The following is a 25,979-nucleotide window of genomic DNA, read 5'->3' on the forward strand; positions in this document are numbered from 1 at the left end:
TATACGGCTGGCGACTTGGCAAACTGTAGAGCACCCTTTGCCTGGCGGACAACCATACGGGTGAGAACGGCAAGATTTAATTATTTCAGGTACACATATAAAGCAGTCATAAGCTCAACCTATAGATTGTAGATGCAACTCTAACGAAGTCTGTGTTTCTTAAACAAATTAGTGCTTATCTTAAATGACACCGCTTTAACAATAGAAAATTATGTGATTCAACACGTGGTACAAGTAAAGGTATAAAAACGATGAAGGTATAAACAGCCTGCAGTTATACCTTAGGAGGTATAGCCTCGGTTGTATGTTATGCACGAGGTATAAACACGTGATAATGAGGTATAAATGTGTTACGTTATCCCTGCCTCATACCTGTTTTATACCCTTGTGCATGGTTGGAGGTATAAATCGGCACTTTGTACCTTTTTTATACCCTCCAAAGGTATATATCTGCAACAGAAGGTATAAAAAAGGTACAATAGCCCATTATTATACCTTCTTTATACCTTTTTTTCTAACAGTGTACAGTATATCATGCTACGGCACAACACGTTATTTATTAGGGCCATGTGTGGGTCTATTCACTGCACTCTTACCTTTATAGGGAACCTACTTACTTTTCAGTTTAGCCTGCAGTTCTTGGTCTGAAATGAACTCTTTTAAAGCTTCTACGTTACAGGTTTCAGTACCAAAATACCAATATGCCGCACCTCACGACACTTAAGGTATACTCCTATACAGAACCACATAACACGCCCGTGGCCAACATTTATTTCGAATGGCATCATTGTACCTGCCTACGGGACTCCTGCTAATATCATATTGCAGGAATGTTAATTTTAGGATTCTGCATAGTGGTTGACCTTGAGTACGTATTAACTGGGAATTAATTGGAATTGATTGAAAAATTGTTCATTAACGTAGTTACATACACATGTTTTGCGCAGCTCTGTCTCCACTGGCTTGAGGTACTATAGATGCAGAGTGAGACAGAATAAAACGTAAAACGTCAGTCAAACTGGCTTTCCACAACGCCATCAACAGGGACAACTTTATTTTAAGATGCTGAACTTGCCCGTCTTTTAGCCATCGCTCACTTACCCATCTTTTCAGGTGCAATATTGTTGGCATCTGTGATTTAATTTTAGGAAGCAATAAGGTTCTTCAAACTCCATATCCAAAAAGGCACAGGTTGATTACAGTATATAAATCGGCAATCGTGTGATCGCAGTTCTATAGTAAAACAAAAACCTAAGACTTATTTCTTATGCGGTATACGAACTTACCAATCGGTCGAACACCACTGGAACCTGAAAAGAGAAGTTGGGCTGTTTCAGAAGAAGTGGGTTGCCCCGTTGATACAGTACAGAATCACACATCGATCATTCAAGTGCAAATGTTGAGGGAGGAGCAAGCATATGAGAGCCGCCGATATTTCGAACAGATACTGTTTTTCTTCTACGCGTCGTCCTCACATTGACTTTCTATTTAAAGGGCCAGGGATGACGTGTTAATTCAACTAGGCTTTTACAACTAATGCGACCAGCCTGCGTCCTTTACAAGTATTGCTGTGTTGCAGAAGTGGATTAGATGAATGCATATGTCCAACAAAGCCGGTTAGAAAGGTAAGAAGGCTAGCGGTTATGAGGGAGGTCGCAGAAGCATGCCAGTGTTTTTTTTTTTTTTTTAGAGTATGCATTCATTGTGTTATCCTGCAAGAAATAAAGAAAATACTGGTCAATCAAATAATAACAGCGTTCGTATGAAGTAAGGAGGAGAAAGTAATAGAACAAGGAAAAGAAGGAAAGGTCTGGAGGAGTTTCATTTGTGAAGTGTTTCAAGAATGCCTAACGGGTGGATATAATCAAGTACATAAAGTTAGTTTAAACTGAATGTGCTATTTGTATCTGCAGCAGCTCACCAACATCATCACCACCACTACCGGTGTCCCCTCTAGGATTGTGCCCCTCGAGCAGCAAAAAGTACGCGCGTACGAAAGATTAGATGAATTAGGATGCAAATATGCTACCAAAGAAAAATATAACATTGCAAACAAGCAAGCCCGTCATGTCACTACATCACAGTCGTCGACCTACTACTCTTGCGGAACAGCAAACGGGACCAAGCAAACCAAGCAAGCATAGCAAGCAAACCAAGCGAGACCACAACGGTGAACAATCCAATGACAAGGCGGATCTGGAGGCGTCATTATCTTCAGAAAGGTCAGGTATTATTCTACGTTCAGTAGCAAAGTTTCGAGGCGCATCGATGCGCAAACATAATTTGTTCTGAAACCTTTTTCCTTGAGAAATACACGCACTCTCTCAAGGTCAACACATAATCTTAGCCTTGAGGGCCGCTGTCTGAAGCTTCACTGCCACTCCCGAACGCCATGACCAACAAGGTGGAATGCTGTTGAGTTGGAGCGCACGTTGCAATGCGGAACGTCCAAGTATACCATAGATTGGGGTCATTGATAAGTTTGACGCCTGTTGTCCCACTGAATGCCAAATTGGCTTCGCTTTCACAATCTCATCATCCTTGGTCATCATCAACAGTCATTCCATTTCTCTCGCGCAACAAACTCTTTGTAGTGCTATTGTGTCTAGAAAAACGAGAGGCAAGCAAGCGAAACAGAGAGAAAGACAGTGCTGAACATGCTGTAATAACAATGACTGATCCTCAGTCTGGAGGTAGTAGTTGTAGAATAACAGTCGTGGTTTGGACACAGTCAGTGTGGCAGAGATCGGAAAAACCAGACAGCGACGGGAATCGAGCCACGCATCTCTTGATCTCCGGTCAAGTGCGTCACCCAATGGCACTACACTGGCACCTGCTTTCCCGACGACTTGCCCAGGGACCTCATTCACGTAGCTGGACGCTCACTCTGTCTCTTCACATTATCTCTTAGATTTCTTCTCATACACACACGCGCGCGCACGCACGCACACACGCACAGACACAGCTGACCAGCTCCTATGGCATATTGGTTAGGATGATCGCTTTCTACGCCGAGATTGGGACGTGCGGCGGGGTTCGAATCCTGTCACCTGTTGTGCTGTCCCTGGGTTTTCCGAAGACTTTCCAGACAAATGTCGGCACAGTTCCCCTGAAGTCGGCCCAGGACGCATACTAAACCCCTGTCCCCCACTCCTTCGTGATATGTCCCCTTTCCACCTGTTCACGCCCGTACGCCGCTCATACCCACACTTGCTTCGCAGCGCTAACACGGAATTAAAAAAAAAACATAAAACAGAAGCATGAGGCAGCGCAAACAGTTAGATGGCAGCAGTTATTTTCCATCGTTTTCAGCAGATGCTTATGTTGTTGTCGGCAAAGCAGATGCCCGCGTAACGTAATTGGTTATCACATCTGCATGGTTCAATTGTCTCCGCTGTCTGGCATTTTGGACGACTGCCATATTTTAATTGCGCGTGTTCTTAAGGACATTAAGACTTGTATGCTGTTTGATCAGTTGTGCGTTTTAGCCCCACAAGAGTTACCTTCCAGTCGTAGTTTAACAGAACCATCGTAGAGGAACGAACTACGCTGCACGCTTGTTCCGAAGGCGAAAGGAGCAAGAGTCCTTCGTTCACGGGCCTACTGCGCGTGCTAGTTGGGCTGCTTGTCTGTCCTGCACCCACTAGATGACAGTACATCCCACTTTCTTTGCCGAACGAAATAATCGACAAGATGATGAGCATTGCTCCTCTCAATGTTTCAGCAGTCCCGCCTCCGACCTTGCCCCTCCATCCTCGGAATTTCACGATTTGCGAGACCAAGTGTCCGCTTTCCGCCTTGGTGACAGCGAACATCCGGCTCCACCGATCCCCATGTCCTAGGCGCAGTATCTCTGATTGTTGCAATCGTGGTCACAGCCGATCTCTACGGCTCCAGTGTTGTTAGCTCCGATGCCTACTGGTACCCCAAAACATTTGCCTACCTGGCTCATATGCAAGCCTTCTTGTTCCCCGCGAGGAAATGGCACCATCAGCAACTGATGGGGGCCAGCTTTTGTGACAAGGTTTCCAGTCGTCCTCGTCTTTTCTATCTGACGGACCGCTGCTTTCCGTGCGCTTCCAGATCGACACCGGCGCGCAGGTGGCTACTGTCCCTGCCTCACGCGAACACCAGAACCGGTGTCAGTCCACCAACTCCAGCCAGGCAGTCGATAGTACGCTTTTGTCTACCAACAACGTGGGCTCCGCCGGGAGATTCGATGAATTTTCTTCATCGTTTCGGTTCATTTCAGGTTTCGCACAACATTATCGGAACTCACTTCCTGGCCCATTTCAGACTCCTGGCCGACATGAGCTGGAGAAGATTGATCGATTGGGCCAACCTTCCACATTCCTCAATCAAGGCGAGAAGTTTTCTACGTCTGCAGTAGCGTGTACAGATGGCGCATCTAGAAATGGCAAGTCCGCCTGGGCATTCATCGGGACGACGCCTTACGCATCCAACCCCATCAACAGCTGCAGAACACTATGCCATCCTTTACTTTCTGCAGCACATCGCTGATTTTAGCCCGCGGGAATGGGCTGTGCTGACTATAAATCTTCACTCCAAGGTATTTAAAATGCTTGCATACGAGGCTCGTCCGCATCCCTAGTTGCGGATGTGTTAATAGCTTGCCACTTCTTGTACGAAACAGGGCACAGGCTGAATCTCCAGTGAGTTCCAGCCGTTGTGGTTTCGTGGGGAATGCACAGCAGCAGCAGCAGGAACGCCGCAGAAGCAGCTGTCTCGTCTCGGAGACGGACGAGTATTGTGCTGCTGAGAGGAGGTGGTCGTTCCATTCTTCGACGACTGACATTCTTCACCCATGAATGCTGAGAAGAGTTGATCCAACTCTCGCTTTCCGCATGCCACGAAACTCCCCTCGTCAAGATGCTGCATTAACTCATCGAATGCGACTCGATGTGGCTTTTACAGCTCTGTGGCGTTACCGCTTGAGAAAAGTTGACACACCCAGATGCTGCCACTCCGGCGCTGTAGGAGATCTAGAGCATATTCTTCTTCATTGCTCACACTACCAACCTTCCCGAACCGCAATCTGCGGGTCTCTTAATCAGGTGGACTCTCACCCCTCTCTCTCTCAAAACTGCTTGGTCCGCGGCAAAATCCAGCCCACCAACGTCCTGCCCTCAAAGCTGTTTTGACATTTTTGGACACAAGAGGACTCAGTATTTAAGTGAAAGGGCTCAGTATATCATTCCCCACATCACCACAAGCAATACGGTAGAGTACCACCCTGCTGATGAAACTCTCATACCATATCTTAAAAATAAATTGGTTGTTATTATTGCAACCAAGAACGAACTACGAGGCCACCGTTCGGGAGTTCCCAGTTCTCACAAAACCTCCCGATTGGAAACGCCTGGTGCAACGTGACGTTGTCCACCATATCCTCACTACTGGACCTTCAACGCCTATTCGCCCGCGCCGTCTTGCTCCGGGGAAGAGGAAGGTGTCACGAGAAGAATTTGCCAACATTCTCGACCTCGGCGCACCCTCCTCGACCAACTGGTCATTAGCACTACTGAAGTAACCGACTTACAGCAGGGGATCCAACCAAGGACGTTTTATTAGTAGCACAGAAGTCAAACGCAGTCCTCAAACCAAGCTCCGCGCCCATGCGCTTGGTCACACAGGGTCTATATTTCGGGACATTCAAAACACATACACAACAGTGCATCCCAAATAGCAGGAAAACTCTGTGCCATAGAAATATGTTCTCTTCCTCGCTTGCTCTGAAGGACGCTCACTGTGCATTCAGCAGGCAGGGTGGAATTCGTGGCGGCAGTGTCCGAAGTCTTAGTGGCAGCAACTTTTGATGATTCTAAGTGGGCACGGGTAACGACAACCAATTATAGTTAGATGGGTCGATCGTAATAGCGTATGTCCGCATCGGATTCACATGAGCTCTCAACAGCCAACTACGTGCGGCGACCTCTGTAGTTCCGAACGGAGACTTCATCGCCAGATTGAAAACAATAATCGTGAAAGACGGCACTCAAGATTACCCCGCTATAGTTGACCAACTTTGTACATCTCTGTCTGCGCCATTCGTTCGGACGCACCATTAGATTAGATTTAGATGACATGGCGTAGCAAAGAAATGATTCATGCAGTTCCTCCTTAGAAAATCCGCAGTCTCCGCAGAAGTAGATGACATGCCATTGTCCGAAACTAATATGTCGACCAGCACATGAGTTGCAAGGACTCGTCACAGATAGAATAGTTGGGAAGCAAGCGAATTGGTGATATAGATTCGTATAGACCCGGCACGAGGGAAACGAAAAAAAAAAAGGCGTTGTGATTGTCCCCTTTTTTTCTGTGTCCCTCGTCCGAGGGTTCTTCAGTATGGATCGTCACAGATGACGGGTTAATTCCGCTGCAGACACTGATGAAACTGGTATTAGTTCCGGCCACCTTGAAAAAGCACCTATAATAATAAGGAAAGTGTGACGCTGGAATAGCCCACCGTGTTCCATGTGAACTCTAGGCCATGGATTCTGTGGGTTAATCCAGGGGTGCGTTACGTCCTTCGATGGCAAGTTCCGTGTCATCTGACATCTCGTGCATTTGCCAACCACAGGTTCCATCTTGATGTCGACACCAGGCCGCGACACCAGGACACAAAACTTTGGTACAGACGAACCGAGCGAGACTCCAAAGCGGATCTTTCGAATCCCTTGCCAAAGAGACTGAGGAATTATGCGGTTGACCCCCAAAGTAGATAACTATCCAGAATGGATATCTGAACACCGCTTCCAGTACGACTTGACGTCATCGTCTCAGTGTGCAGACTCTGACCAGCCATGGTTGGTCCAACATCAAATCCCAGACAATAATGAATCATCCATTATACGTCTCAGCTGCAATGTTTCTAATATGCACATCTGCTAGTGTAACTTCTATCAAAAATACTTCTCGAGAATCAAGCTCATCTTTGACCTTGGGCTCTGCAGCTCAATGAAGCCTGCTTAAAGGTCAGATATGCCGATTTTGAAGTGCCGCAGAACTGAGGGATACTCGCGCTGTGTGTTCATTACCGAACACTGAATATGTGTGCGAAATATCTTGCTCCAACTGTTCGTAGTTTTTTAGAAAACATTTTTTTTAGTTCCCACGCCCGGCCGTCAGACCGTCGGCTAACCCTGCGCACGGGCGCACCGACGTCACTGCTCTCGGTTTATCTGTCTTTGGCTTGGCATGGACTCTTGGCTTGGCTGCTTGGCTTCTTTCGTTTCCTCCTCTGTGCATCGTACATAAGCGAACAGCTTTTATGTTGTTGCTAAGCCGGAAACAAAGCATGTGAATGTTTTTTTTTTTTTGGCACAGCGTCGTTTGGAAAGTGCACTTCCTTGTTCTGACCTTGCCTTTTATGGGCTGGAGCGATATGATTCGTGAATATGCCACGGCGAAGTTGTGGAAGATGCGACAGTGCTACGCTGTTAGAACAATTCATCGGAGCATTCAAGTGTTACCTATTATAAGCTGCCAAAAGACCAAGCAGTGCGAAGCTCTTGGCTGACAGTAGTGCCTGCTAATTTCCACTGCAAGGATTTCGTCCACGATGTTATCATAGGTTACGTGCGACTCCAGAGGCAATTTGGAATCTCGGCACGAGATCGTCTGATGAAAATCTGAGGTGCACGACGCATAACATTTCGAACGTGCCACGGAGGATCAAGGCAAAAAACGAGAGCAAAAAATGATAAGTCGAGGTTCAGATATAAAAAATAGCAAGCTTAATGAATCGATTGTGCAGCTGTCCTACTGCGCTTACTCTGATATAACCACGATTAACAACACAATAGTACTATTGATAATCTAACTTCTGAATTATCACAGGTGCACGCTGAAGGCGGAAATGAAGCATGATCTGGCTTGCATCTGGTCATGAAGAAATTGCTGACACGTTAGTTGCGGTCCACCTGCACCAACAGGTATGACAATGTGATGTTATAATTTGAGTATTCATCTATGTTCAACTTTTCATGTGCACTCGCATGCAGACACCTTGACACCACTTTTAAATCTGCCCTCAAAGTTACAACCTGTGCTTTCAGGGTGGAAAACAAAGGTCGCCATTCCGATTGGCTGCTCTCTCCCAGTTCAAGCACTTTTGTGTCAGGACACTGGTTCCTGTGGATGGGGTGTTACAAGCTTCACTGTCTGATATAGAAGGTACGTTATATTAGTTCAGTTAATTTGTCTTTTGCACATTTTTGTTACTGTTAGCTGGATTACTGTTGGAGATACAATCCTTTGACACACCGAAGCTGATGTCGCCTCTGATAACGTTTTAGAATTTTCAGTGTCATCAACGTCCATTGAGGAAGGTGCCTTTACTATCTGTGAACCTTCAACTGAAGAATAGCCCAGAATTCATGTTAACATTGTCTAATCTTATTAATTCACTGTCTGTTTTCTGAGAGCTAAGAAAAATTGAAACTATTTATTTGTCACAACTTCACACTGGATACTGGTGTGGTACTGGCTTGACATGTAAGCTAAAATAACTGGATTCTACAATAATTGTGTTCAACTTAGTGCATTACCGTGGGCAATGCCACATTCACTACATTTTTAGTGGGTCCGGTGCACAAATACTGTGTGCATACTGCATACATACATACTGTTCGATAGGCAAAAATACCTGAGCAGTGCTGTGTAGTCTTTTTACCCAAAGTCCATACTCTTACTGCAAAGTCACAGTACGTAGAACAGCAATGTGCAGGTATGCTGCGATAGAGATTCACAGCAGAAAGAAGACTGTTGAGAGCATCTCAATTTTAATGAGACGAGACTTTCGTGCACAAGGCTGCTCTTGTTAATGTCTAACATGAAGTTACAAAATCCCAGAATATATAAAACATGTTGTAATGTAGAGAGCGAGGGGTGGTACAGACATAAAGATAATTATATAATCATATATAATAAAATAAAAAGGGGGTACAACTCCCCCCTCAACTCAACTCGACAACTCAATAACTCTACTTATTCTCTACCTTACAACATGTCATATATTCTGGAATTTTGTAACTTGATGTTAGACATCAAGAAGTACAGCCTTCTGTGCAAAAGTATTCTTTCTGTTGTGCACAATCATTATACAGTAAATGCGACTATCCATTTCTTGTCATTAAATGCTTTTCCTTTCTTTCTTTTTTTCTGCAGTGATGAGCATCCATAAGGACACATGCCAGAAAGGGAGTCTCTTTGGGATGACAAACCCTCATCACCTCATGAGGATACAATGGTTGACGAATGATTCTCAAGCACATCGAAACTTCCAACAAATAATTCATGAAAAAGCCAGTCAATGCTAGCACCAGGAATTGAACGTGGACCGTCCTGCTACCAGTCAGAGATGTTCAGTGGCATAGCCACGGTGGGGCTAGAGGGGGGGGGGGGGGCGGGCTCGAGCCCCCTCTACCTGCCATGGACCGACCCACACAAATCGTGCAAATCCGAGAACATAATATATGGGGGGGGGGCAGTGTGACTATCGCGAAAGTTCTTGCAGTTCATGGCGTCTATCTAAGAAGCACTCTTGAATGGTTTTCAAAGTATGAGCTTTTCAAAATACTTCCAATCTCGTGACACCACTTCATTGGTCATGACAGCCTATACATGTAATCGTACTGTGAACGTCTAAATCAATTATTTTCGTTCCCTTTTTTAATCCTCAGTTTGCAGTGTGCACAAGTATGTGTGTGTTGTCGACACAGGATCAGCAGGGGGGGGGAGTTTTCGTATCGAGCCCCCCCCCCCCTACCTTTGAGGCCTGGCTACGCGACTGGAGATGTTACATTTCAGGCGCTCATTGACTTTCGGTGAATTACTTGTTGACTTTGTCCCAAGGTGGAGCTCGCTACAGCTCATGTGCTATCTGTTAATGTTGTGGCGTGTGTTGCGTTTTTCTCTTTGTGTGTTCCAGACTCAGAACGGTTAATTTGGATCAGGTCAGGTACGTTTCATTTAGACATGGCAAACATAAAGTGGTGTTTCTCAACACAACTTAGCAGTGGTCTTCATACATTACTGCTACGGCCATTAAGCGTGAATAGAAACCTGCACATTATCCATGATGTAAAACCCCAAGACTAGGGAACACGAAGGGACAGACACAAACATGTCCCTTTGTGTTCCCTAGTCTTGGGGTTTTACATATGCATCATCTTCACCAGCTCGCTTGCTTGCAGCCATTTTTTCTGCACATTATGTTCACTCTACTTTTATCGTGTGCTATATAATCTTGTTCAAGTTCTGTCAAACAACCTGTAATGCTATAAAAAAATCAGTACACTGTTTATGTGGGTTGAATGGTAGCGCATGAATGCAGGAAGGAAACTGTCATGTTATGGCAAGTGTTTACGTATTGTGCATTTAACTACTAATTTTATTGGTTAGCTTCCGCTGGCGTATCATGTCAAGCCATGTTACATTAATTTGGAACATGTTCTTCTTAGTAGCCAGAGCAGCTGATACACAGAGAGAACATAGCCCGTGTGTGTTTGTCTTTTCCACCGCAGCCCTTGGGTTTCCTCCCTGATGGCTACACATGTCAGGGATAGGTTTCAGAACCGGTAGTTCCCGCCAAGTGTGAATTACTTTTCAGGGGATCATCACGCTGGCAGATGAAACATATGGTTTAAATTATTTGCAGGACAGGAATTGCGCAGCTTCACACAAATACTACTACTACGACGTAAGGGTGGTTTCAAATCTAGCTTTTTTGTGTTGGCCTGACATTATCGCACAAGATGTAGTATCCACTATAATCCTTTACGTGGGGGGCATGTACAGTGCAATCAACAGATGCTGTTTACAAATCTGTGTTTTCTACTGTGTTGAAATGGGGTAGTTTGTATCTGAGAGCCATAGTGAAACACAGGCCCTCGAGAAACATGGCAACACATTGCAGGGACTCTGGATGCTGCCTAAATTTCCAGAATACACAGCTCAAGGCAGCGGTTAAATAACAAGTGGTTAGAGAAATCCAAGATAGTTGCATCCGTAAGCAGTCCGCTGTTGGATTTGCTTCTGTCAGAGATACGTTATCTCAAAGGGAATGCACGGACACACTCAGAATGATACTAGGGCTGCCTGTGAAATAGAATGAGGAGAGGGGAAGATATATAACCCTTTTTCTTGTCTGTTATTCTATTGGTTAAATTGTCATTTTCTTAGCAGCATATGTGTGTATATTCCAGAGTCTGCTAATAAATATATCAGTTTAGAGCTAGCAGTCGCATTGTAGATGTCTCATCCTGTCCTTGGTTGCTTGTGATTCACTATGGCCATGCTTGCTATTGCAAAAACAGAAAACAAAAAAAGACAATAGAAAAACACGGAAAGAGCGACCTAAAAAGCTGCCTGTTCTAGTGCTCACATGGAGGCAATGGAATGAGGTAACATGTTCGATTCATGAACTGTACATAGTAGTACATATCACAACGGCAACCGATTATTCAGATTTTTCTTGAAGTACTTTGTTTTTTTTAGCTTTGTTTGCACAATCTATTATTGGAGCTTTATGTGATTCCCCTTTTCAGATACTTTAATATTGCTGATGCTGTGCAGTTTGTTAATTTTGAAACTGTACTGTGCTGAAGTACAAAAATAGAATTGTCATATCTGCATTTGAGCACATAGGAATATTTTGTAAGTGCTTTACTTGTTGACATTAATATTTGCACCAGGTCACAATATTGTTGATTTATGGAAAATGTAAATAAATGTATTTATTTGCTTGCCATACAATGCACAAATGTCTTCTTTTCTAGTGAGATATTCCCTGTTCACCAGACATAAATGTGGAAAAGTTAAAGGGGCACAATGATGGTAGAGTCTAGCGTTGCTTTTTGCCCCTTCACATATATGTAATGTTATTCGTGTAGGAATAGGAAGGTAGAGGATGCGCATAAAAAATTTCGTATGCAGCCACACATATGGTTCAGAAGATTAATTAGATGATGTCCAAGCATATATAATTGTGCTTCATGTGCAATGGGTATGCTAACGGATTGCTTCCATGAAGCCTTTTTATTTATTTTTTATAAATTCTTTTTATAAATGTTATTTTTGATTTTATATAAATTTCATATTACATATTGTATACTTATATTTTTATAAATTTTATAAACTAAAAACTCAAGTTACACGGCCCCTGTAAGAGTGCCCTTTGCAAATGGTTTGGTAACGTGTCTCGAACTGTAAAGGTAAGAGGCAATCGAGAATGCTGCAGACAAGGTTGGAACTTACATATTGCTTATCATGTCCTACATACAAAGTGATTTGTACAATAATTCCTGAGCACGGCAATAATCCCGAGGCTAGCCAGTGATGTCACCCAGGACGACAAGTCACATAATTGCCTTTAACACTTTTACACCCCATGGGCTGAGTTGTGAATTGAAAGAGCACTCTACAGAAGGATAAGGTGCACCTGATTTCTAGGATCTATGCTATGCCCTAACTCTTTAGACACCACATTTCTAAGTGGCAATATGTGCTCTGGTACTTCTTTTGCGTCTGCATAGTGTGCAACCACATGGCTACTGGAGCTTTCGTGTGCATGTTTTTGTGCGACGGTGTTCATTACAAACAATATCCAGATGTTAGACATAAAATGCAGTAGTTTGTAGCGTGCCACACAACGCAGCGTGACATGGGAGTTTGTGATTCAAAGAAAGCTTCTGGAAAATGCACAGAATCCCACAAAAAGTTTAAAATGTGATTTGTATTTCGTTTTACGTCTCTCGTCGTTACATACCATCGTCGACGTTGTTGCACATTGATAAATCGTACGTAAAACTTGTCCCATAGCAGTAGGCGGTTTCTCAAATACATTGCACAATTTTTTCCTGCAGTAATAAAACGCTGTCGGCATTTTCTTGCTGACACGGCTGTCGAAGCGTCAGCCTCTACAATGGGCAAGTGCTGTAAAGGGGCTAACGCAGACGCGACTTGATACAAATTGTACGTGCTCACAAAACACAAACGACGAATTCCAGTCACAACATCGCACAGAGGTTGGTTCACGAATGAGTTCGCAGTTGCTGCACTGTTTACTTATCGCGGAACGGTGGAACCCGGCTGTCCGCCATCTTCAAGCACAGATACGTGAAGCCGCGAGAAGCCGTAGCTGAAATCCACTGACAAGTACGAAGGCGCGTATACGTCACAATGCCCGTTCGGGTGCATCTACGTCATAAAAATGGCTGCGCCCATGTGTGTTTCGGAATGAATTACCTATTTTTTTTACATGGTACTGTACCGAACTGAGAGAATGAAGGTGTATTTTGGGGAGAGCTGGATGTGGGCTTTCAGAATATCACAACCGTTTCGGCTATTTGGGATATCGGCATAGCTGACCTTTAATACGTCCACGTTGGCTATGTCACGTCCTTTTCTATAGCGGAGTTCGTAGTTATATGATCGTACTGTAAGTGCCCAGCGTACCATTCGCGGTGAAACTACTTCACCAAGAACACACACGTCCCGGTGTGTGTGTAAAATTCTGGGTAACAACTTCCGGTTTGTATAGTGTGAGCAGCAGCAGCATCGTCATCACCGCCACGGTTCAATCATAGTCTTCATCGTGGCATCGCCCATCCACAAAAGCGGTGGGCGCGAGAGAGGAGGAGGAGAGAGGAAAAGTTTTGTCGTCAAGAGTTCCTCGCATACCAGACCCGGTTAGTTGCATTACAGTGAGTTAGAAGCTGTAGTTGTATCGTTGCGAAGCCTGCTGTGAGCAGCAACAACAAGCTAATCCACACCTTCGTGGCATTCCCTCTCACGACGGAGGCCCCTGAGAACGCTTCGGCACCCCTTGATTACGGTACAGATGTACATGGACGTGTCCCACACTCTTAAAAATAGGGTGTACTTTAACTCCTTTCCCTGCCACATATATAACACCCTTTTGGAGAGTACAATTACGCTCAAAAGGGTGTCTCCTCACTCCCTCAAGGGAGTAGCAAAACACCTTTCTCCCTACTGGAGAGTAATATTACTCCCCGGCAGGGAGAAGGTGTTATGCTACTCCCTTGAGGGAGTGAGGAGACACCCTTTTGAGCGTAATTGTACTCTCCAAAAGGGTGTTATATATGTGGCAGGGAAAGGAGTTCAAGTACACCCTATTTTTTAAGAGTGCACATGCACGACAGAACAGCACAGTGCTACCACTATGGCAGCATCTCATAAAGCAACACCACCTTCAACGGATATGTCACATAGAACACCAACAGCGGATGAGAACGGAGCTGCAGCACAAGTGAGAGGGAGCGATGTAGACCAACCGATAAGTGACGACGATATGAGTCAGGCAGCTGAGTATTTTTCATTAGTCTCCGTTACGTTATCTCCCTTTCGGAGCATAATAGGACTTTCACTGATTTGTTCTTGAAGCTGTAACCTCTCGCAGGCCAGCGACATTCCTTAACTGTTACTTTTCATTTGTCGCTGTAGAGCATTCTCTATGGCTGACTAACGATTATTCCGAGTAGAACGTCATGCATTTACGTCGCGTCATGGTTTCGATCACTAGAACAGTGTTAGTTACACGTTATTTTCATTTTACACATTAGTCGTACGCTGTTACGGTGGGATACATGCCACTGACGTCTCTGGGAGAAATCAGTCGCTCTAACAGGACAAAACATTTCTTCCAGTTTTCCCACTTTTGCTACTTCGAGTTAGCGTAACACACCTCCTTATCGTAGTGTGTCTTGTGAGTTGTGGACATTGCATTCCTGGTTTTGACCAATTACACTACATGTGATCGTAAGAGGCCTCGTTAGCGTAGCTTAGCATACGAGTGACGTCTCATGTTTATTCATTCTTTGCTTGTTCTTGCTGAACATCAAACATCTTCTGGGGAAGGCCAGGAATCATCAACCCGGACCCGAAAAACCAAGACCGCCACAATCGAAGCAGGCTTGAATTCATCAGCGACTCAAGACCTCACGACCGGAAGACCCACCGACGTTCTAATAAAGTGCACCCCGAACTGAGGACAGTTCATTCTTCAACGCGGAGGTCGTGTGAGCAGCAGCAGCACCGTCATCACCGCCGCTGTCCAATCATCGTCTTCGTCGTGGCATCGCCCATCCACAAAAGCGATGGGGGCGAGAGGCCATGAGAGTTCATCGGCCAGGGTCGACGCATCAACATCTCATGAACTCTTTAATTCTGCCCTTTACCAACCTAAAGCCTTAATAAACGTCTGTCTTGGCTTTGGTAACATGCCTGCTGATCCGCACCTTTATTCAACATCTGTCCAGGCCAAATGGGGACGTCATCTGGACCGCCACTTTGTCATGACCGGCCGTTAGCGACCAGCGGGACCACGCTGTCTTCCCATTTCGTGCCTTACAATAGGCCATAACTTTACGTCCATAGCGCTACTGCTTGAACTTGGTGACCCCAAACATGACTGCCAATGCTTCCCTATCGACTATCCATAGTTCCGGTGACGTGCATGTAGTGTTAGTGAAGCAAGCATCTCTCGCGCTGTATCGTCCACATGCAAAACAACAGCTCCGACGCCATATGGCGATGCGTCGCACACAAAAACGAAAGCCTTCGACAGTTCGTATAGTGACGCACAGAAGTTCGAAACTCAGAGCCCTCTTCACCCTTCAAAATGCCTTGTGCATGTACATCTGTACATATTCACGTGGAATAGTTGTTGCGCCCATCTCGAAGTCGATCGAAACTGGGGGCCTGTGAGCCTTCCCAGTCTTCTTTCAGAGAATGGGTTTCCCAACCATGTTAGGTATAGTCACTTGACTATACCTAACATGGTTGGGAAAGCCCATGAATTACTTGCACTTGAATACCTAAACCAAGCATGGTTTGTCGCCAGGTGCTACCTGAACAGATTGTCTGGTCTGTCGTTTCTTCCTTTGGATCCTTCTAATATTCTCCACAGTGGCGCTATAATTCCACTCTAGAGTTGGTTCTGAAATACAATAAGTTTAACAAGAGAGAAACTGATGTTCTGAGGCTGGAACAACAGAGAAGGGACAGATACAAACAAAGCCTCAAATTGCCTAAGAAATCAACGATGAAAGATGAAAGTCACTGAAAAAGTTAGCCAGCTGTAGGGATCGAACCCACATCTTCTGGATTACCGGTCCAGGGCAGATGTGGGTTCGATCCCTACATCAGTGACTTTCATCTTTCATCCTTCAACAATAAGTTTACCTTTCCGACACCCATTATCTACAGATCCACGGATCAGCGATGGGTTCGCGAGTTTGCCCAAATTATGCTAACCTTTTTATGGGCCAATTTCAACATGGAGCAGTGGAATCATTTGATATTCGTCCCCTAGAATACTGTACATACATCGATGACATGTTCTTCATCTGGCCTAATGATGAAACATCTCTAAAACGATCCTTTGAGCATTTTAACTCGCTGCATCATTCAATTAAATTTTCATGTGACTTCTCACACCAATCCGTTGGCTTCTTAGACATAAGCGTCTTTCTTAGATCGGGCTCGCTTGTTACCGATCTTTTTAAAAAACCCACAGATCGGCGTCAGTAACTCCATTTTGACAGTTACCACCCCCAGAAACAGAAAAGTAACATATCTTATGGACAGTTTTTGCGCTTAAAACGTATATACTTAGACCAGGAAGATTTTTCTAAACATGCACGTGACATGACTACAGACTTCCTACAACGTGGTTATCCCTCCCCTCTACTCAGTGATGCCTTCCAAAAATCAAACTTAAAGGACTGAGATGCCTTATACTAGCATCCAAAAGTAGAACAGAAAACCCAAATTTAGTTTTCACCACTCAGTTCCATAAATCTTTCAATAACTGTAAAACAACCCTGAACCGCCATTTGAATATCCTTCAGGCAGACAGGTAACTGAAGGAAGCTTTCCCGCAGGCACGCACTGTTGCTTTCAAACGACAGACTAACTTACGTAACCTACTCGTATCGTGAAACATAATATTCTGCGCCAAACGTTCCGTTCAGTATGCCGGAGAAACATCTAATTCCATGCGGGAACGGTTTTACGGACACAAAGGAGACAATGTTCATCAGCGTTCAACCGTTGTTTCCTTGCATTTCAATCTTCCTGAGCATACGACTTCAACATACACTTTAACATCGTAGACAACAACGTTTACTCATCGTAGAATCGGGCTTTCCTGACAACAACAAACGCAAAAATCGAGAGTAATTTTAATTGCTAAATTCCAGTCCTTGACTCCCCATGGTCCCAATGTTGTTTCTGGCCCACTTTATAATCTTCGTTCCCCGATTTCCCCGAAGTCTCAAAACACTGCCCGTCTACTAAACATGAAAGCTCTTGATCTGTTTTCCACCCACTGCGGTTGAAAACGTGTGTATCTGTCACTTGGCCACCTGAAGGAATCCCCTTTAGTATTCTATAATGTATCCTCCCTTTTCCGTCCAACTCCTGGGCCCTTTCTCTTTTAACTGCGATGCATGTATGTAGCTTGTGTTTTCAACACACATGTTACACTTCCTCCAGTTTTAATTTTCTGTGCTTTTCATTTTGATGATCTCCTTCTTTTGCTGATATGTCTCTTGTGGAAGTATAATCGTCCAAGTACCACCGAGGGTTGAGAAGTCGTAACCGGCTCGCAACGAAACGATTCGGACATAAAAGAAGACAGCATAAGACTTCAAGGGTTTCTTAATCCCCGAACAAGGACACATTGCTCTCGATATCATGTATTTCGAAAATGTGCACCTAGCAGTCAAACAAGGACATATTGTAAGTATGCTTTGAGCGTCTTCTTCAGCACGTTGAAGCGCAGTTGTCCTTGTGAGCGCCGTGGCTAGTGCCTCACACACGCACTGCGGCCCTTCAGCGAGGAGAGGTCACGCAGACGCTTGTCAAACGCTGGATTTCCAAGCAAACGCCGCGGCCGTCCTCTGCCAGCAACTGCTGTATATTCTGAATGGTGAGTGGCCTGCCATCGTCCACCGATTGAAGCAGGAATGGAGTAGGCCAGTTGTGTAGCTCTATAGCAAGAATATGTGATTAACTCTGAGGACACACATAGTCTTCAGGATGTCCTCGAAGTGTCATCATGTCCTCGTCCTTCAGTGACTGTCGTCAGGGCGGCCTCAATGCATCATGTATAGACAATTCGGGGAGAGTCTAGTGACGATATCCTGTGCCCATTTTTTGGGCTAACTCAGAGGATATGAAGAAAAAAGTTGAATTTAATTGCAACAAAAAGTAAACGCTCTAGTTGAGCAAGTTGTCCGATGGTTTTCTTTTTTGGCGTTGTTCGTTGCGGGTTCTACCCATGCATGGAATGAACACCTGCGGCTGAATACATTTAAATTACGTTTATTACAGACTAGCTCGTACGCCAAAGAGCGTTTTGTAGTAATATTCCTCGTGTGACACCGTTCCACCATTCATTCTTACCGCAATTTGTGCGCTCTGAGAATGGGAGGATAGGAGGAGCACATACCGCATACCAGCATGTACACACATCCTGCCATCTAGTGGGGTTCAGCAGAACCACCTGGGTGGCATCCGATGTATTGCTCCGTAGATGAAAACGTGTTGGGCGAACATAATGCATCCTGGACAGGTCCTGGTCGTACGTCACAGCAAACGTCAAGGCACACGTGACCTTAAAGATGGCCGCGCCCGTGATGGACGGCTAAACCGTTCGTAAACAATGCGGTTGTTGTTTCCACGCGACGTTTAGGATGTCTTTCGACCACGGTAATTATTTTTGATCCCTTATGTCGCAGTAAAGCGGGCAGTTTTGCACATAAAGCCTCGTACTATTGACGACTTTCAAAGATGTGCTGACTTCACGCCTGTCCGTCACAATGTGGCTCAATGTATTATAAAGGCTGCCTGTTACATGCGATACACTGTAATTTGAAACGTTACATTTTTTGGCGTGTCACTGCATGAGGAACAATAAAAAAATGCCATTTGATGTAACTTCAGGATGCACTTGACAGGTGTGCATGTCAGAAATAGCGAAATAAAACTTATCGAAGCAAAGCGAGAGAGAACATGTTCCTTAATGTATACTGAAACTGTCCTAAATTGGTCCCTGAGGATGAGCGAGGGGCAGCCACGGGGATATCACCTCATATGCCAAAGTGGCAGTATCAGATTTTGACATCCAAGAAAGACGTGATTCCCATCATCGTTTGACAACCCTGAGATAGCTCTCGGATGCCAGTGTGGTCTTGGGGAAGCAAGCGCCCAACATTTCACTTTACACGTGAGCAGTAAACATTAATTCAGAAACATGAGAAGTGAAGGAGGAGTATACGAGTATACGCTGAAAGGTGCTTGTATGATTGGTGGTGGTTCGAAATATAAATGTAGTCCTGCTTACTGATAGTGTGTCGTGACACATTGCATGTGTATTGTGAATTAACTGGCACATTGCTGTGAGCTCGGACAGAGCAAGGCTAGCAGAATTATTTCGACATGCTGTAGTACGGTTTCAGATCGCTTCACACTGCGAATGCAGTGCGCAGGCTGAGTACATCAGGCTATGTAAACCGCGGTCCATCTTATTTGGCTTCCTATAAGCGTCTATCTTGCTAGCACGTGATAGCTTGTGCGTGTGAAAAAAGTGATTTTGGGAACAGACAGTAGCAGAACTACAGATACTACTATATACTACTGCGGGATTATCGGGTAATCCAAAACGACGCACAAAGACAGAAAACGCTTTGTTTAGAAATGGTTTTGCTGCCGCTGACACGCGCGGCCATCTTTAAGGTCGTCTACGCGCTCGCGTTTGCCTGGCTACAAGCCTTTTGACTCGTAAATGTGGGAGCCCAAAATATTTTTTGTGCACATCTGCACCCCGCTCATGCAGACCCCTGCCCACCCCACCCCCCGGGAAAAAGACATTCTTGCTACTCCCTGGTGATAATAAGCCCGACCCATTCCAGATATGTAAACGCGATCTCGTCATCGAGATACAAAAAGCGAGACGAAGAAGAAGGCGACACATTGTAGGTTTGCAACTTGAAGCATCCATGTTTCGTCGGGCTATCAGCAGAACCATGTCGGCTGCAAGAGTAAAATTGTCTGAGTGAACTTCGTGCTGTTACCAGGCTGCTGTTCGTGCAGAATGAAACTTCAAGCGAAATCTCTGAGTGCATGATAAAGACATTAAGTGACGAGTGTCCAACATACCCAACCTCGAGGAAGTGGTCTGACTTCTTTCAGCGTGTAGGTTTTGACATCGAAGACGCCTGAAGATCACGAAGTCCTCCAACGGTGTCAACATTCCAAATTGTTCATTCTGTCCATCACCTCGTGCTGGTAGAACGACGAAACTCGGCTAAATCAATTGTGGATGCCTTAGGCATATCCAGAGGAAGCCTTGGGTTTGCAATTCATAAAATTGGGGCACGGGGAAGCTGTCAGCCAAGTGGGTGCCAAAATATGTGAATATAGATGAGAAATCACGCCAAAAAAAAAAATGCCTCCAAGTTGAGTTTGCTACGTTTTGAGCGTTCCAATGACACTTTTCAGCTGTTTATGAAACGCGGTTGCATCATTCGGACCCTGAGGCAAAACATGGCTGAAGAAATGCGAGACTCACCGATTAGCGGGAACATGACTACAGGTTTCGAGGCCAAGGAATGTGTTTGTAATGACTGGCTGTCTCCAGAAGGCTGAAACAATTAACGTAGCGTACTACGTACTGCTTGCTGTCCAAGTTAAGGGAGGCTTTGCAATAAAAACGGCGCGGGAAGCTGCGCAGGACATTGCACAACATTTGCAGGACATTGCACAATGAAGGCAAGACTATGTTCGCAGCAAACCATATACATCCCAGATACAACCCATCCTCTCTGTATCTCAAATTGGATGTCTATGGGAGCTTCACAGAGAGCCCGTTTACGCAGAAAGTACATCCATGCGACTGCCATATTCCTACTGTTTTCACATCCCAGAACCTTCGCATGGACATCTATTTTAGATATTTGGATGTTCCGGGGCTATTTTAAAATTATGCTATTTTTGTGTTGAATCAATTTGATATAGGTAGTGATTGATTGCTATAGCAAATGAATGCTGCACACACTACTTAAACAAAAAGGCATCTACTTTTGGCAGCACACCCCACTCAGAGTGGGATGCCCAGCGACCTTTATGCCATAATGCACGACCAGTACAGGCCGCGCGTTATTAAATGTGCTTTCGCATTGCCAACTGTAGGGTGGCCTTTCACCATGTGAGACGAAAGCTCCCTTCACTGCGTAGGCGGATTTTAAGAGATACCAGAGCGAGCATATACCGAAACACGAAGCTTTGAAGTACGTTCATCATGTGTAGCGTGGCGTATGACGTTTGCAATGGTGACAACGTCTTTGCAATTAACTTGCGAGTCTGCAGACAACATCAACGTATACCTGGAAACGTTCCTGACACCCCTCCTGGCAAATAAAGTGTTTATAACTCAACCTACTGTCTATAATGTGATTACTTGTTAAATAAAGTAGTAAAACCAAAAAAATGTACCCGGTTGCTTCCGTCATGCCACGAAGGGTCACGTGTCCCAGATGACTCCGAAAAATAACGCGCGCTTGCTCCTTTCTTTTTACATCTACCAGATGTCCCAGGGATATAGAAAGTAAGACACTTTTCGAAGTCACATTGTGGATGTTCAGAGAATGTCGCCTAGATATGGCGGACATATGCGACGTGTCCAGGTACAGACCTTTGTGGGCTGTACCTGGGATATTTCTGGTTTACTGGGTTGGTTCTGAGGGACTTGCGATTTGAATACATTGATCATCCGCCGTACTCGCAGGATCTTACCCCTGCCGGACTGTTTTTCTTTGTTTGTTTCCAAACATGAAAAAGTTTGAAAGGAAAGAGAACGTCGGAGGACCGGGAGGTGATAGCAGCAGCCGAATCATATTTCGGAGAGCAGACGTCCGATTTCTTTTTTCAAGGGTTAAACCCCTCAGGAACAACGTGCCAAGTGCGCTGAGCATCGAGGTGATAATGTCGAATCGCAATAAAGATATATGACACTAGAGCGTATTCTTTCTTGTCGGGCCTGGAACCGTCTCCTCGTAACTTCCTATCCTAAGTCAACATGGAATGGATATAACGTTTACTCAACGACAACACGGTAACATATTGCACATCAGTATTGCACTCGAGTGATGCAATGACGCAGCATGTAATTTCCAGGATGGAAGAACGCACATTATAAGCAGCGTAGCGTATCGCAGTCTGCTTAAAGAAGCGGTCTAAAGGCACACAACTTTGTTTCTGTGCTTGGTCGATATGGAACGTTAGGCGTCCGAAAACAGTTTTCCGGCAATTAGTACAACCGTAGCGAAAGTTGGACGCACGCAATAGCCCCTCGAATCTCGCGTGCGCGAAATACCCTCCTTCGCCTCCAAGATGGATGCGTGATGACCACCGTCAGGCGCGTTACTATGTGACGTGGGTTGGAGGGATGCTCCTCATTGGACCTGGGATCACATGATCGAGGTGAGCAACATTGCGCACACAGGGGCGTTTTCTACCGCTTCAGAGACGCTAAACATTCTCCGGCTGCGTTATGTCCGAAACGGAGGATTCGAAAGCTGTCAACGACATGGCCTCGCCTTTTTGGGACGGCTGACACCACCCCAAACAACACGCCAGTATCGGTCCAATACTTGACCCATATGGACTGGCATTATGGGACCAATATGGGGAGTGCAACCAGGCTCCATCTTGGCCTGCCAATATTGGCAAGCCCATAATGCGCCAATATTTCCGTCATAACGCTAACAGGGAGTCCGTGTAATAGCAAAGCATTACCCGCTGTAAGATTAACTACTAATATTGCTTGTAACTTCTTTTTGCTTTTTGATTTGTGTAGATCTTATTGATCCACGTTGCATAGCATTAACAAAAAACACTGCATCACCCTAAAAACGAAGAACAGGTGCTATGATGATGCGATGAACAGAAGAACAGGTGGTCTTGCTGAAGGACCCCGGCAGTCCCACCGGACTGCCAATGCCAAACGTCCCTCAGAAGCCTTCGTTGGGATCGCAATAGTGTATACATAGGGCCCTCAGTTTTCGGGTTTTATTTTTTGTGAAAATCAGGGGGTAAATATCGGGTTGAAAATCAGGACCTGGCAAACCCGGTAAAATCGGATGATATACTAAAAAGTGATGTATTTTCGGGTGAAAAAAAAGGTACTTTGATGTGTTGAAATTAAGTGAAAGAACATTTATTAAGAGACTGGTTGATAATTAACTGTATAACCACTAAGGCTTGTACCGGCCCCTATTTATAAAAAGAATAAGTTGCATGTTCAGTAAAGCATCATCCAGCGATGAGCGTTGACAGCATGCTCGCGCTCGCGTTGGTATGCCTCGTATATCGTTGGCTGTTGCTGCATCCTCTTTGCTACTCCGCGTACTTTGCCGATACAAGGTATTCCCTACAAGATTTGAGAGTTGGCTTCACCTAACACTTCCGTGTATTGCGGGAAAACCCACTTCAAGGAACGCCGAGCGTTGCTTAACTCTGTTTCTTCGCTGTTCAGCGTGATTTTTCCTGATTCCTTGGCTATTTTTGGTAACAGGACAAGAAAGGGTCTCGTCGACGTCCACGGAAAGCACTAACAGTACAAAAATCCAACACTGGATTGAAGTTTTCAACTTACTTACTGACACAATCTTTCATGTAGCAGACTACATTTCTTCGGGTGTGAAAAACACAGAGCATTTTTGGTACGAAACCAGGGTATTACTTTGGTTGGCGTTGCCATTCTGCAAGACGGCTTCAACTCATTATTGAAACGGATTTTGAGGGACAAGGGAAGCTGTCATGGCCCCATTAATATAACTTATCACTAAACTACCCAAGCTGATCATGTCTTAGGTTAGTTTAGGATTGTTTAGGATAGTTTAGTTTAGATAGTTGTTTAGATAGTTGTTTAGATAGTTGTTTAGGATAGTTTAGGACTTGGGGATTCTACGTTCAATTAAAGCATGTCGTTTGCTTTTACCCATTGTATTGTTGAAAAATCTATGACGTTACTTGTGCGTTGATATCATTCTTCAGTCCACTGATATTGCCATGCAACAGGAATTTCAGCCATGGGGAAACCGTAGTTTGCGGTGGGGGACCTCTCCCGTAGGTTTCCAGAAAAGAATGGCGAGGGACAAATGAAAAGCCGGGGAAAACCGGTTCTGTAGGGACTGGGGGACAGTAAACTTGTCCCTGTGTGTATGCTATTTTGTCCTTCTCATGAAAATATTCAACAAATTCCGAGAATGTGAGTGAAAATTGCGTTTAATCTGTGCACATATAATGATCCCGAATGCAAAAGAATGTAGGCTTTGTAGCCTCTTTCAGATTGATGAAAACTGTCCTGCTACAGAAATTCGTGTTGCTTGGCGTTTGCCCTGGGTCAGGTCGCAATGACAGCATGCATAAAAGTTAACAATGAAAAGTTGTGTTAATAATACCCCTCTGACAGTTTTTAGCACTGATTGCTTTAATTACCTCTATGACTGCCCGCTGTGATTCTATCCCTTTAATGATTATTCGATGTCCCCCTGTTAGCATGTTATTTCTAACATTGACTATTCATAATTGTTGCCACGATGCTGTGTGTTTGATTCTACTCCTCCAGACTTTCTCCATATATCTACAAGTTCCTGTGTTTTGCTTTTCACTTGACAGATTCGTATTTGCTAGCTTTCGATTAATATAAGTTGAGAATTATTATTCCTCCAAGCAATGACAAACGGTAATGGTTGCTACGATTCTTTGTGTTTGATATAAATCCTCCATCTGTCTATATGTTCCTGTTGTTTTTCTCTCCAGTTGATAGATTTGTATTTGGTAGCCTTCGATTAATATAAGCAGTTAATTATTATTTCCTTACACCTATTTGTGATGGTGATCTGGTAAACAAACAAACAAACAAAAAATGTTTTTTTCTCTTCACTTGATAGATTCGTATTTGGTAGCCTTCGATTAATATAAGTAGATAATTATTATTAATTCTTTAAGCATTGACTATTGCTAATTGTTGCTACGATTCTGTGTGTCTGATTTTACTCCTCCATACTTTCTCCATCTATATACATGTTCTTAACTTGTGCTCCTCTTTTAGCATAATATTTGTAGTGTTGACTAATGGTAATTGTTGCTGTGATCGTGTGTCTGATTCTACTTCTCCAACTATCCACATGTTCCTGCATTTTGCTCTTCACTTGGTAGATTCGTATTTGGTAGCTTTCGATTAATATAAGCAGTTAATTATTATTTCCTTACACCTATTTGTGATGGTGATCTGATAAACAAACAAACAAACAAACAAAAAGGGGGGTGAGTTACAACAAAATTCGAATTGGCCACCCTGAAGATACTTACATATAGAGTATTTGTGATCATTGTATATTGTTCAATTAGGATAATAAAAAAGTATCGCCTTCATATAACAGCAAGATCAGTCGTTCGTTTTTGGTGTTACTTGTGGTTTGATATCATTCTCCACTCTAATGATGATGGCACCCAATATGTATTTTGACTTTGGGAGGGAATCGTCGATTGGGGTTGAGGGAGATCTCCCGCGCGTTTCCAGGAAAGAGTGAAAGAGGGATGTGTAAAAGGAGAGGTGAAACCGGTTCTAGCGGACTGGGGTCAGGAAATAAGTTTATCTGAGCTTGTGTGCGTGTGTGTGTCACTGTGTTCTTCACATGGAAATGTTCGGCAAAATGCGTAAATGTGAGTCAGAATTGTATTTAATGTGTGTACATGTAATGATTCTGAATGCACAAGAAAGTGAGGGCTGTATCATCTTTCATATCAACGAAAATTGTCCTCCCTATATAGTTCACGTTCCTCGGCATTCGTCTTAGCTCAGGTCGTATTGATAGCAAGCTTCGAAGTTAAAGATTCTTTAATTAAAAGTTGTGCTAATGATG

At 44.3% G+C, this 25,979-nt stretch overlaps 1 protein-coding gene across 1 annotated transcript in view; it reads right to left on the reverse strand.

Annotated features, from left to right (window-relative positions):
* LOC135393004 (uncharacterized) overlaps positions 1-25,979 on the reverse strand; it is a 204,616-nt gene that overhangs the window by 130,440 nt on the left and 48,197 nt on the right. Inside the window, exons 3-6 of the mRNA XM_064623605.1 lie at positions 1,287-1,310; positions 1,102-1,131; positions 933-971; positions 618-644 (exon numbers count right to left, since the gene is read on the reverse strand). Of these exons, the coding sequence (XP_064479675.1) occupies positions 618-644; positions 933-971; positions 1,102-1,131; positions 1,287-1,310 (120 nt within the window). The remainder of the gene's footprint in view (positions 1-617; positions 645-932; positions 972-1,101; positions 1,132-1,286; positions 1,311-25,979) is intronic.

Source organism: Ornithodoros turicata, chromosome 4 (genome assembly GCF_037126465.1).
Source record: "Ornithodoros turicata isolate Travis chromosome 4, ASM3712646v1, whole genome shotgun sequence".
Classification (NCBI taxonomy): domain Eukaryota; kingdom Metazoa; phylum Arthropoda; class Arachnida; order Ixodida; family Argasidae; genus Ornithodoros; species Ornithodoros turicata.